The 13,345-nt window shown below is 32.6% G+C and overlaps 1 protein-coding gene across 1 annotated transcript in view; it reads right to left on the reverse strand.

Annotated features, from left to right (window-relative positions):
• Positions 1-13,158, reverse strand: part of LOC113505160 (MAP/microtubule affinity-regulating kinase 3-like) — a 190,263-nt gene extending 177,105 nt beyond the window's left edge. The window contains exon 1 of the mRNA XM_026887735.1: positions 12,371-13,158. Within this exon, the coding sequence (XP_026743536.1) occupies positions 12,371-12,514 (144 nt within the window). The 5' untranslated portion in view covers positions 12,515-13,158. The remainder of the gene's footprint in view (positions 1-12,370) is intronic.
• Between the last annotated feature and the right edge of the window lie 187 nt (positions 13,159-13,345).

Below are 13,345 nucleotides of genomic sequence, written 5' to 3' on the forward strand. Positions count from 1 at the left end.
TTTTAAAAGTGTTTTCTTTATGAAAAAGGAAGGACTTTATTGTATTTTTTGTATTCACTTTACAGGCTTATTTGATCTTGTTTTGTTGAGGGTGGGTAATGGGTGTATTGACGAACAAGTTAGATATTAATTAGTTCTTTGTAAAAAGACTCAGTGCTTGTGAGGGATCTTTGAAAGGAAAAACAGACACATTCGATATAAAATTACCTGACTAACTAGAAACGCATAGCACAACGTTAAGAAATCGTGTTATTATAAAACAAAGCTTAATAAACAATTTCCAACAACCCTTTGAAAGCTTATTGAGTACTAATTGTTGTATAGAACTTCCCACGTCAAGCGATAGGTCATTTAAGCCTCGGAAGTGTTTATAAGCACTGTATCGCAGTTCACTTAATAGACTAGTCTTCCTAAGCGTGGGCGTGAAGGGATTAATCAGTACTGTTTTAGATTTAAGTGAAAACCTATCTAGGAACTCTTTGCTTTGAAAGTATTTTATATAGGTTTGAAAAAGAATACGCTTGATTTAGCTTAGAGTAGTGAAACGACTACATTTTGATATTGTTCAAATGTCTACTCAATTGTAGAAGCAATGTCCCACTGCTAGCCAATCTCTTCTCTTTCCATTTACCTATTTCCATAGAATTTGAGATCATTTATGAGCAAATAAGTAGAGTACATCAAACCATCTTCTCAACCATTTGTACTAAATTCTTGGCAATAAATGTCTTTCTTTTTCTTTCTTTCATTTTTCATATCTCACAGTTCTATCCTGGCATCACTTTCTTTCAAAACGATCTTACAACGGAAAATTATCGCAATCCACTGATCACCATAATCATCTACCGGGAAAAAACTATCATAATATAGTTAAAACATCCAAACGACAACGACAACGTAACCCCATACGCGTCGAGATCCAAGTAAAAACGGTGTCTATAAATAACTGTCCCTAAATAAAGATTATTTCCGTAAGGTTGAACAACCGGCAAGTGAATACTGTCAGTGGGGAATCGATAAAACTGTGACGGTATAGAAGCCCTTACTGGATAACGTGTGAAGGTCTTTAGATTTTGATAATCTAGTTTGTTTTACAATTATCGTCATTTTTTAATGGAGTTTGTACGATATTTGTGTGGATTTCACGCGTTAATCTCGTGATGGTCCGATTGCTTTCGGAGTTTAGTAATAGTCCCTAATCATGAGCTGATGGGATGGCTATTAATAAATCATTGGTCACTTGATATTCAGATAACTCGAGTTTAGGAGAATCAAGAATTATTGTAATTTGCTAAAGCTGAAAAAGCTCATACACGAGTCGACCGCGATTTCAATAAAACGATAATACAGAAGCAGGTTCAACAAAGTGAAATATTAAATTAACGATTATACTAATATGATACTACTTATGAAATTAAAAAACTATGGCATATCACCCAAGATGGCCGCCATTCCTTAAAGCTATAACAAAACGATCTAACTTGAAAGCAGTTTTATAGTTTATTAGCATACACTTCGCCGGTCAGTTTGTTTTCGAAACTATAAAACAATACGCCCTCAATATCTTAGATAAAGGATCGAGTGCGGTTGCCAATAACAGCGGTATCGGGCCACGAATTGGACACTGGCACTCAGCCAGACTGAGATAACATCAGGAAGGAAATTATGATTCATTGGGCTTAATTAGAACATAATCATGTCGCCGAGACACTATTGTTTCTCAGGTATTAATTGGATTTAGCCATTTGTGTGTATTTATGACAACCGTAGGTACTTTAATGATGCAAACACGTGCATGTTTTTTTTCAATAATGTAGCTACAACAGTGACGTTTTTTTGTTCTTTAAGGAAACATGAGCTATAATATCCTTGTGTAAAATTCTGTTTTCTGTGCATTTAGTCTTAAAGTTCCTAATATATCTACATAAAAACTTGGCATTACCCGGAACCTTGTCAAAACCATGTCTCGCGGTAGATAACTCAACAAGTCAAGCATATTAAATCAAAATGTTTTTACATGACGTATACACAACGGGAGCGACACGTTTCGAGAAGCACGGCCTTAGTTTTTTAATCATAGTCACTTGCAAACTACGCTTGTTAACCTTCACTAAACCCCGTATATTCAGCCTTAGATATATAACGAACTTACGCAGATTATGACAACATTGTATTATGAGGTTTTATAGCACATGTGATCGTTATGATCAATATTACACTGAAAGGTTCACTTCACGGCCGGTTTGTAATTTAAATTCACATTTCTATATGCTCCGATTGCTTCAGAGTGTAAAAGGAGATTGGTTCAGATGTTTCCAATCGAGAATTAAATCAAATCTGTAAAATGGACAAATAGTAAGAGGAAATGTAATGCGTCTATGTAAAATGTTGAAAGACTGGGCTGTTCGATTGACGAGCATGTTTAAATATAGATAGAAGCATAGAAAATAGGTTTAAAGCGATTTTTTAAAATTACCTGTCGCAATACAGACATTAAAATAAAGTTTTAAACTAAATAGACGTTCCTTCAGACATCGCATGTAATCAGTCCATAATCGTTTTAAAAACTCGACGATCAAACAAATAAGGATACAGTATCGGCTGGCACTGAAATGTTAAACCATTAGGACGTCTAGACATAGTCACGCTTTGTACGAGCCTGCTGGCATGTAGATCAGGAGCGTGTGAGGAATCCACGCGATAGATTATCATTTAGATTTAGACTAGTTATAGAGTAACGTGCGAAGAACACCACATGTCCAAATATATCGAAAATCTTTGAATTTCAAACAAGTAAAGCAAGATGTCAAAACTAACAGCATTAGAAATCGAATCGCAAAATAAATTACCGCGACAAAACAAATAAAGAAAAAACAAAACCTTTGACATTGCGTGTTACGTTTTGCGGTTACTTACAGCAAACCAGTTTCAGCAATAAGCTCAGTTATATAAACGTAAAATTATATTATAATTGATATAGTAAACAGTGAAGCTTCTGCAGTATACACAAAAGCTTTATACCCAGTCAATCCTCACTCAAAAGTTGAACGAAACGTTTATCTGAAGCACCCTGACACCGAAGTTTAAAATTCAGAATATTTGAATGTATACAAAGACTTAACAGTAGGGAAAGTCTAGTCATTTGAAATTTGTAACGACACTCGAGCGTATTCAAATTACGATAAAAAGCTCACATTGTTTGAAACATGTCGTTTGATTTCCTTGGAGTAATGCTGATAATTATGGACGTTCTAATCTTAGTTCACTTTAATTTAAATCCAAAGAGAATACTCTTCACTTCATTTCATTAAGTTAGACTTCAAATACTGGGATAGACTTTATTATGCTGATTGCTTCTCAATTAAATGCAAAAAATGCGGTTGATAAAATATCTGACCGAAGGCTTTTAAATAGAGTCCAAATAGGGAAAAATGATAATAGCAGTTAGTCTGAAAACATCGATAATCGGGAGAAACCATAGATCAACTCATACACCCGAGTTTGCTTACAGCGTCCTTGCAGTTTCAGGGAAAATAAATCAACTTTTCACTGCCCTTTTCTCTCGTATTTAATCAGTGGAAAAACAAACAACCATCCATAATTTCCACTTAGTTTTAATTAAAAAGCATACAGTTGTTCAAACCAAGTTTCCTTGAACAGTAGTTATCTGATTACATTGCAATTGTATCTGATTTTATTCGCTTAAGAACTTTTCTCATCGCATCAAGTTTGCAGCCTCACTGAAAACTCGGGAGCGTCCCTTTTGCGAAGGACGGAGATTTTCTCTTCAATAACATTTTACTTTTAAATGCATTCACTCGACACTTTCTACGTACATTTTAATATAAATACTGAATGTTTGCAGATATCTCGCTTTTATATTCAAGGTTTGTTTTGCATAACGAAATTACGAGTGTTTTAATAAAATATCGCGTTGTAATTTGCGGCATTACGATTCTCTATAGAATACTCATAACATCGAGTGTTATTACTGAATCAGTTACAGTGTATTGAAATAAAATTACGTTATTTATTGCTCCGTACTGTTTTGATCGATAATACGTCATATATTTGGTTTTTATTTAGTTGTTGATTTACTGATTGATCAAAGCGTATTGGAGCTGTTTCGACGTAATACGCGTATTTTATATTTCTATCGCTATACTATTTTTTTCACACATTTTATTAATAGGCGTAACATTTTAATAACCAAAACAAACACATCCAAAATCTAGGATCAGCTGCTATAAATACATTACTATGTATCTAGCTTCATCTATTTATATAACAGCTGTAACTAGATTATCGCATTAAAGAGTAAAACTGTATTACACAGTTTTATATAAATATTTTCGTTGTTGGTGCCTACGCCAATCCCAGCACGTGTCTCGTGTGTATATTTAGAACTTGCATCTCATATGACATAACGAAGGACTTTAAGTGCAGCTCCAAAGACTCGGAAACTCGACGTTTCGGTAACTAAGAATTAATTCAATTCAATTCAATTCAATTCAATTTATTTATTTGTGAACATAGGTTACAATAGATGTTACAGAAAAAATACATTTTGATCTCCATGTCCTACCACTTGATGGTGTACAAATAGTTAATTTGATCATAAATATAAATTCAATTAATATCATAAAATTAAAGTAGTTATAACATAGATATTGTTATCAGATAATTAAATAAGTTTACATTACATTACATTATACCATTGCAGTCAGTCAAAACATAATACATAGTTATAATACAGTCATTTAAAAGAATTAATTAAATACATACATTATTATCAATTTATATTTTTATCATTTAGGAATTCTTGAATAGAGTAATATGCCTTATCTATCAGAAATATAAACAACCTTTTTTTAAAAATATTAATATTATCTGCTGATTTGACACATTTTGGGATTTTATTGTATAATTTTGGAGCCATTGCAAATGTGCTTTTCTGAAACAGAGCGGTTTTGTTTGGAACCAAATGTAATTTATCGGCTCTGCGTAGGCTGCTTACTTGCGCAAACTTAGACAGATTGCGTCTAACAAAAAGGCCAATTTCGTAGATGTACATGGAGGGTAGGGTTAATATTTTTAGGTTTTTAAAATGTGGTTTACAACTGTCCGTTCTTTGTAGATTACAGATAGCTCGGATACACCGTTTTTGTGCGATAAATGCAGTTTCTTTTCCAGTCGCGTTTCCCCAAAATATAATCCCATATCTTAAACATGACGCGACTAGTCCGTGATATGCGGTTAGTAATGTTTGTTTACCCACAGTTTTCTTTAACATGTTCAATGCATATGAGTATTGGTTCAATTTACTGCATACTTTTTCAATTTGTACGTCCCATGACAACGTGTTCTGAATATGTATTCCTAAAAATTTCGTGGTGTTTGTTTCACTGATACTCACACCATTGTAATTAATGTCAAGATTTAATTTATTATTAGTTCTTTGTCCAAATTTCATAATTACAGTCTTACTTAAGTTAATTTTTAAATTATTACTCTCTAACCAATTTATTACGGATATAATATTATTATTTATGTCAGATTCAAGATTATCAATATCATTGCTGTCAAAGATTATGGTACTGTCATCTGCAAACATAGTCATGGGGTAATTAGTTGCTGTGGGCAGGTCATTAATGTAAATGAGGAATAGTAGAGGTCCCAGGACACTCCCTTGGGGTACTCCATATGTTACATTTCTAATATTGGATTTATAATAAATTTCATTTTTAGTTTTCCCACATACTCTATTAATAACGGTAAATTGTTTTCTATTTATAAGGTATGATTTAAGCAAGTTATAGATGTTACCTCTAATGCCATACAAGTACAATTTTTGGAGTAGAATATTGTGGTCCACATAGTCAAATGCCTTGGACATGTCCATGTATATAGCATATACTGGCAATCTTTTGTCAACTCTTGATGTAATTATATTCAAAAATTCGTAAATAGCCATGTTAATAGATTTGTCTTTCCTAAAACCTTTTTGTTTATCAGTAAATAAATTGTTTTTTTCAAAGTATTGGTTTATGGCATTATAGACCACCTTTTCAAAAACTTTAGATAATACCGGAACTAGGGCTATAGGTCTGTAGCAAGTCATATTTTCTACGTCATCTTTCTTAAATAAGGGCTTAATAACCGTTATTTTTAATTGGTCTGGAAACGTACCGTTTAATATACATGAGTTTATTAGATGACTTAGTACTGGTGCAATGTAAACAGAAACGCGTTTCAATATTTTTGTACAGATGTTATCGTAACCAGTACTAGACGTATTTTTTAAATTCATAATGATATTATGTATGTCTTGAGGAGTAGTTGGACAGATGAACATGGATGAGCATTCATTAGGCAACGTTGATCTATAGCTAGTGTCAGTAGGTTTAACCTGGTCAGCATAAAAATTATTGAAAGCTTCGGCTATCTCAAACGGATCTGTCAGTATTTTGTTACCTGTATTTATTCGCATTATATTTTCAGTTGGTACCCTGTCTTTACTTTTGTTTATAACTTGCCATGTCGCTTTGGACTTATTTTTTGCCAAATGTATGAAATTATTGTTTTGTGATTTCTGTGTAAGCTGGACGATTTTCTTAAATCTAGTGGAAAACATTTTAAAATTATCTTTATTGTGCTTTGTTGGTATTAACCTATATTTCCACAACAATTCCCTTTTTCTTTTGCTGCATACCTGTATTCCACGGCTCATCCACTTAGGTCGTTTTTTAGTCGATATTTTTAGTTTTATATCCGGGAAGCATAAATCGTAGAATAGCTTAAAATCATCATAAAATTTATTAAAAGCGACTATGGGGTCATTTTCTTCATAAACTTCTGAGAAACACATATTTTTGAGGCAATTGACGAATTTAATTACATTTTCTTTGGAATAATCACGTCTTATGCAAAACCAGTAACTAGACAAGCACGTTCTTTTGACAGGGCATTTCAGCAACTGTGCTGTGTGGTCTGATACTGCAAATTCTACTATTTCACCATGACATCCCCTTACATTGTGTATGATATTATCGATACAGGTACCGCTACTTAGGCGCGTAGGAACTTTAAATTGAGTTTTTAGATTAAATCCCGTTAGTAGTTGCTTAAATTGTTCAGATTTCTTTGTATTTTTTAGAAGATCTATGTTATAATCTCCACACATTATGATTTTTTTGTTACAGTTAAATGAATATAGTTGGAGTATATTATTTAAATTACTAATAAAAATATCAAACCTATTTCTTACTTCTGTGCTACTTGGAATTCTATAAACGCATATTATTATAATGTTATGTTCGGTCAGCTCTACGGCGCAACATTCGATTATGTTTGAAATACTGTGGTTAGCAACTTCATCAATAGTGTTGAATTTTAAGCCATTTCTTATTAAGATGCATGTGCCACCGTGTCTAGTTTTACGAGTGAAGCAAGCAGCCAAAGTGTAATTATGCATACGTAAAAGATGAAGATCCGAATTAATCATATTGTGTTCGGAAAAGCAGATTACATCAGCGTTTTTGCCATTGTTACCCAGATCGTTCAACGAAACCATAAAGATATCCTGTTTATTCAAGAGACCGTTTATATTTTGGTGAAGGACATAGATGTGGCTAAACACGAAAAAATCTGGGTGGTGTTACTATGCCAGACAAGCTAGAATCTGTATTACAAAAATTACGATTGGAACTTGAAAAATCACTAAAGGCTTCAGTAGTCTGACAACTCTTATCGAGCGTTGTAGGACTAGCGTTCTGAGAAAATTTACTCTTCAAATCAGCATTGTATTTATTGATTTTTAAGGTATAGTCTACTTTTAATATTTCTTTTAATAGATGACGACATTTATACTCTGTACGATTATATTTATGAGGCCGAAATACACTATAGTTCATATCTACAAATGTTACATGAATCACATTTTAATCACTTATAAGATATATCCACACGTGTTTTGTTTTCACGAGACGTCAAATGGTATTGGTATACAAAAATGTAATTGCATAGAAAATTGCATTGGAGGTGAGGATACATCAGACTGTTGTTAATTCTTTACAATGTAAGATGAATAGAAAAGGCATTAAGCATACAATGTATCACAAAGTTACAAATAACTTTGAATAATGAAATAGCCGGAAAATAATTAGGTTTCGCAAGTCGTTGTGAGATCCACGTTTTGTAAATAAAATACTGGTACTGAAAGAAAGATAAATTATTTTAGTAATTTTCGATACAAACAGAACATAAACACGTTTACATCGCGTGTAACAGGTAGACGCCCAAATATTATAGGAATTACAGCTTGCTTTCGAAAGGAAAATATTGTTAATAAAAATAGGTGAATTGTTATTTTGTTGGACACCTTGTTTTTGTGCGACGAAACAAAACGGTTTTGGCGATTCGAGATACTACTTGTGCTCTTATTGAATACTTCAGGTTGCTAGATTGTCACATTTCTTTACTTAGATATGGTTAAAAGGAGAATATAACGAGAAATGCTGAACTTCTCTACAAGCGAAATTATTTGACATTCATTGCCTTAAAAAAATAAGAATATATAATGGAAATTGAATCTGTTCTGTTAAGTATGGTCAACAGTACCAAATCCAGCGATTGTTACTGCGGAGATTAGGTACACTTAACAATAAATAAATATATATACCATACACAATATTAAATGCCTATCTGTATACAGTAGATTATCGTAGATTATCTTAATATAGCATAATATGAAAACTGGGGCAGATGTGAGGTCGTGTAGCCCTACGCCCTACCCAACACCCTAGACCCAATGCGTTATGCATGAGCCGACACGCGACGTCGCGTAAACATCTCCTATAGTAAATACCCTTACCTAATAAAAATATATATTTTTCGCTGTATTCAAAATATCGGAAGAAATTGAGGAATACATTGATATACGAATAATATTATTCTGGCTGAATTTTGGACACGGAAAATTATTGTCATTCTGATCGATTTTTGGTCACGGAGGCATCTTTGAACGTAATCTGAAGTGGCAAGAAACATGCCTGTGCAATTAAATTTGTGGCCACACTCCCACAGTCCAATTGGATGACAATGCGCAAGACTAATGGGTATACGTGTTTCCCCTGTCATGTAGGCCTTGATATACTATTACTGAATTGTCGCCGAATCTATAGGAGGATCACAACACAGCAAAACTTCTAATCCTTGACGATTATGAGCTTTGTGTTGCAGCGATCGGTCTATTCTTCAGACGTTAACTGACGTTGCTTTACAGTTTCTTGTTCGCCGAAACTTATTGTAATAACATCAAGTGTTAATATTCCGATTCATACATCCGGTGTTATTTAATGTTACTTAGTAAGTTAAAGATCCGGTCGTAATAATTGCGTACGTAATAAACGTTTTTAATGAATATAATAGAAGTATAAACTATGCTTATATTAAACGTAATATCATATAATGGTTTACAAACGAAACCGTCAGAATAAACTTACGTATTTGAGGTTTATATTACTAATTCCTTAACCATTAATAAAAATACCGTTTTTAAAAGCATTTTTCAACAATTTGCGGACACAAAACAGTACGTAAATAAACAAACACTTTTAAAATGGACAAACACTGTAGCTTAAAGCTTAAACGAGGAGCAAAATATATTCCCCAGTCATTGCCCGTGTTTCATAACACTGTTGAAATAATACGATTTTATCCTTATTATAAATGACGTCACGTCGTAGGAAGATAGGTAATATCTTTGAATATCAGGGCCGTACATACTTGTGCTATGTTTTTAGTTAAATTACTGTTGGGCATGTATGTTGAGTCAATTTAATACCTTCAACAAGTTAGAATTATGCAAATTATGCATAATTTAGATTAATCATGAATTAATTAAAACAAACAAAGAAATAGAGAATGCAAGGACATTAAAAACCATTGCTACATTAAATCTGTTGTAATATATGAGATAATTATCATAATGATATTAAATTACTCTGTACTGATTAATGTTTCGTGTTTTGACTATTATTAAATGGAAACTGTATTTCCTGCTCATTTTTTTCATAAATTTCATGTATATTATGTTTATGAATAGTTAATTAAGAAAAAAATATATGGATATTTTAAAGATTTATATGATTAAGTATGAACTTAACAAGTACATATAGTTAAAGTGTGTATTTATGTGCAATAAGTTTTAATAAATGTATCAAAATAAACACAGAAGAAATAAATATCTAAGGTAAAAATTACTATTGAAATAGAGTGCTAAAAAATATGTTTAAAAGTTACTAATGCAAAATCAGACTCTACTAAAAGTATTCATACTGAATAAGAAAACATTATACCTATTTGTTTACACATGAGTCAGCACACAGTGTCAGTTTTATCTAGTTTGCACAAATTAAATATTGTTACAATAGCTGTCAATATTCTTACTAAAAACAAGGTCTTTATAATAATTAACCAGTTCAATATTTTATACATTTTACTAACATGATTTAACTAAAATTAAGAGACATTGGTTAAATAATTTCAACAATATAATGTCAATAATACTCTTTGACTATCAATACTTGAACATTAATAAACATTATATTTACATTACACAAATAATTTTGTACTTAGTGTGAATGTTCATAAAATAAAGTTTAACATGTTCAATAAATTTTAGAATAAAAAAAATGATCTCTTACCTAATTTTATACATATTGCTAATAATATACACTTGTTTATTTGATATGTGTTATGTATTCTGTTTTAATTACTGTTATCTTTATTGCTTGATAAGACTGACAATAATTATGCTTAAGCCAAAAACAAGTACATAATAAAACTGTTTCAAATTTGTCATGTTAAATATTATTTTAATACCATTTGGTTTGATTATATTAAAATTTGTTGTGTTGTTTATTTTGTGTAAATAAATGAATACAAATTAAATATTTATCATTGAATACTGTTTAAATTATATGATACATAGATTATTTATTTATTTCGTCTTTCGTTTCTGACAATGACCATGATAACAAAAATTGCATCATAAAACTATTAACTATGAAACTTACCATCCTACTAACATGATTGTTAGGCAAGAAATTATTTTTGTATAGAGAATGAATCACAAACATATGTCCTGCATACACAACATTCTATATTACCTTTCCTGTACCAAAACAAGCCTTTATAACTAGTCACACAGTAGAACAAAAGACTATCTACAAAAAACATTAGCAAGATTCAGGAGAGTAGAATAAACAATCATTTTTAATACCAGAGGACAGTTAAACCTGTAAATGATTGCAATTGCTCAGACATGATTTGAACGCAACCATTTTGAAATAATGATTGCTGGTCTGTGAGTCAGTGTTGTATTGTCTAGAGCTGGTTATAATCAAACAAAAGCCAGTTTTTATATAACATGAGAGATAACTTCAATGAGTAATACTGTAACTGTGTCCTGATCTGTTTTGTGTAGGGTTTTTTTAGTTTTTAATGATTATTGTTTTTTTTTTTTTGTATTGTACAATTTGAGGGCTAGTGGATACTTTATCTACTACTTTGGTATATAACTAAGTAAAATGTATACAATTTTTTATCATACATGAGCTTAAATATGTATACTATAATCAAAAATCAAAATTCATTTATTCAAATTAGGCTACTAAGTAGCACTTTTTGAAGGTCAGTACACTGGTCACTGGTCAGTACACAGTCAGTGGTAGTATACTAGCATTATATTTTGTGCAAGAGATTATTAATAATCATTAACTTTATTACAAGCTTATGGTGTCTATAAAATAAACCTATAAATATGAAATACACTTGTTATTATACATTCTTAGATGATAATGTAATTGCTACTAGTAAGTCAGCTAAATATTTTTGTAAATAAAACTGACATGACATCACTAACTTATTTAATTACACTTTTTAATTCATGTCAATACTTTTTCGATATACTTAGCTTACTGAAAATATTTTCCAGTATTTTTAATAGGTGCTATGCTAGGCTGAGCATACTTTCTACTATATCTAGGCTACCTTTGCAGGTTTGCACAATTAATTCATATGTATATTATGCTCATGTGTAATCTGCTGATTACCTTATAATACCCAACAATAATCCACCCTTATCTCCACTACAAATATTGAACCTCTGATAAGAATGTAACATTGCTTTTGTGTTTGTAATTACAAAGTATACTATGATCCAGTTACTGGTTTATATTACCCAAACAATAAATTAGTTTTCAGTCTGATAACACAAGTTATGTAAGGCACTCGTTTTTTTGTTGTCAAATGTTTAGCACCGATCGTGAGGCGAATGACTGGGGAATCAAAACATGAGTGGACTTACCTTAAACATAGGCCTGGGATGCCGCGGCTGCGAGGGCGCGGCGGCAGCGGTGGTCGCCGCGGGAGCCGGCGTCGGAGCCGTCACGTGGTCCGCCGGCAACGACTCCGGGACAGTCTGGAGAGTAGGCCTCATAGTCGTCGACATTTTCACAATAACACTAGTTCAAACACTTAACACCTCGCTAGACCACCCTCGCCGTTTGCATCCTCTGCGTCGGCCGCACGCTCAGCCTGCCTGACAGGCCTAGGCCCTCACCAGGACGCCGACACAGCCCCCGACTTAGCTCCACCGATCGCCGACCAACAACGCCCATCTAACCGCATTTTCGACCAGAAAAAAACATCGCGAAACCCTACAATGATAACTATGTAACGATACGCGATACCTATTTCACTTTCACGTATATGTTAACGATCGTCGAGATGGAAAACGGAAATAGACACGCAAAAAACTATTAGAAAGCTTACGGTGTCTTCTCCTGTCACATAAACACTATCAAGGAATTCGGCGTTTAAGCTCTATAACAACGCGCAATGAGTTTTCGTTAATGTTACCGGTTTGAATAAAGGGTACGAAATCGCGTGGTGGACAAATACAAATCCATTTAATAATAAAATTACTAAAGAAATTCACTTAACTCCGCTAAAAGTCCACACATTCTTGAATTCACTCTCAAGATGGCGGATTTTACCTACTCCTCGTAAATGGGCACAAGGCTGACACGAAAACATCAACCGGCTCTCTATCAATCCCTTTCTTTTGGCAGCACATGAAAAGAGATAGTGATATGTGAACGAGTTCAACAGAGTTTTGTGATACGTCACTGAAAAAACTGCCAATGGAGCATGCGCAAAAGTAACGTATATTTGAAATGTTGAACGCATCCTTAAACGTTTAGTTAGTCCTAAAACATAAAAAATGTTCTTTGTGTTTCGTTTTAATTTTCACGTTAAAACAATAATTCAATTATTTTAT

This window comes from Trichoplusia ni, chromosome 24 (genome assembly GCF_003590095.1).
Source record: "Trichoplusia ni isolate ovarian cell line Hi5 chromosome 24, tn1, whole genome shotgun sequence".
NCBI classification, from domain to species: Eukaryota; Metazoa; Arthropoda; class Insecta; order Lepidoptera; family Noctuidae; genus Trichoplusia; species Trichoplusia ni.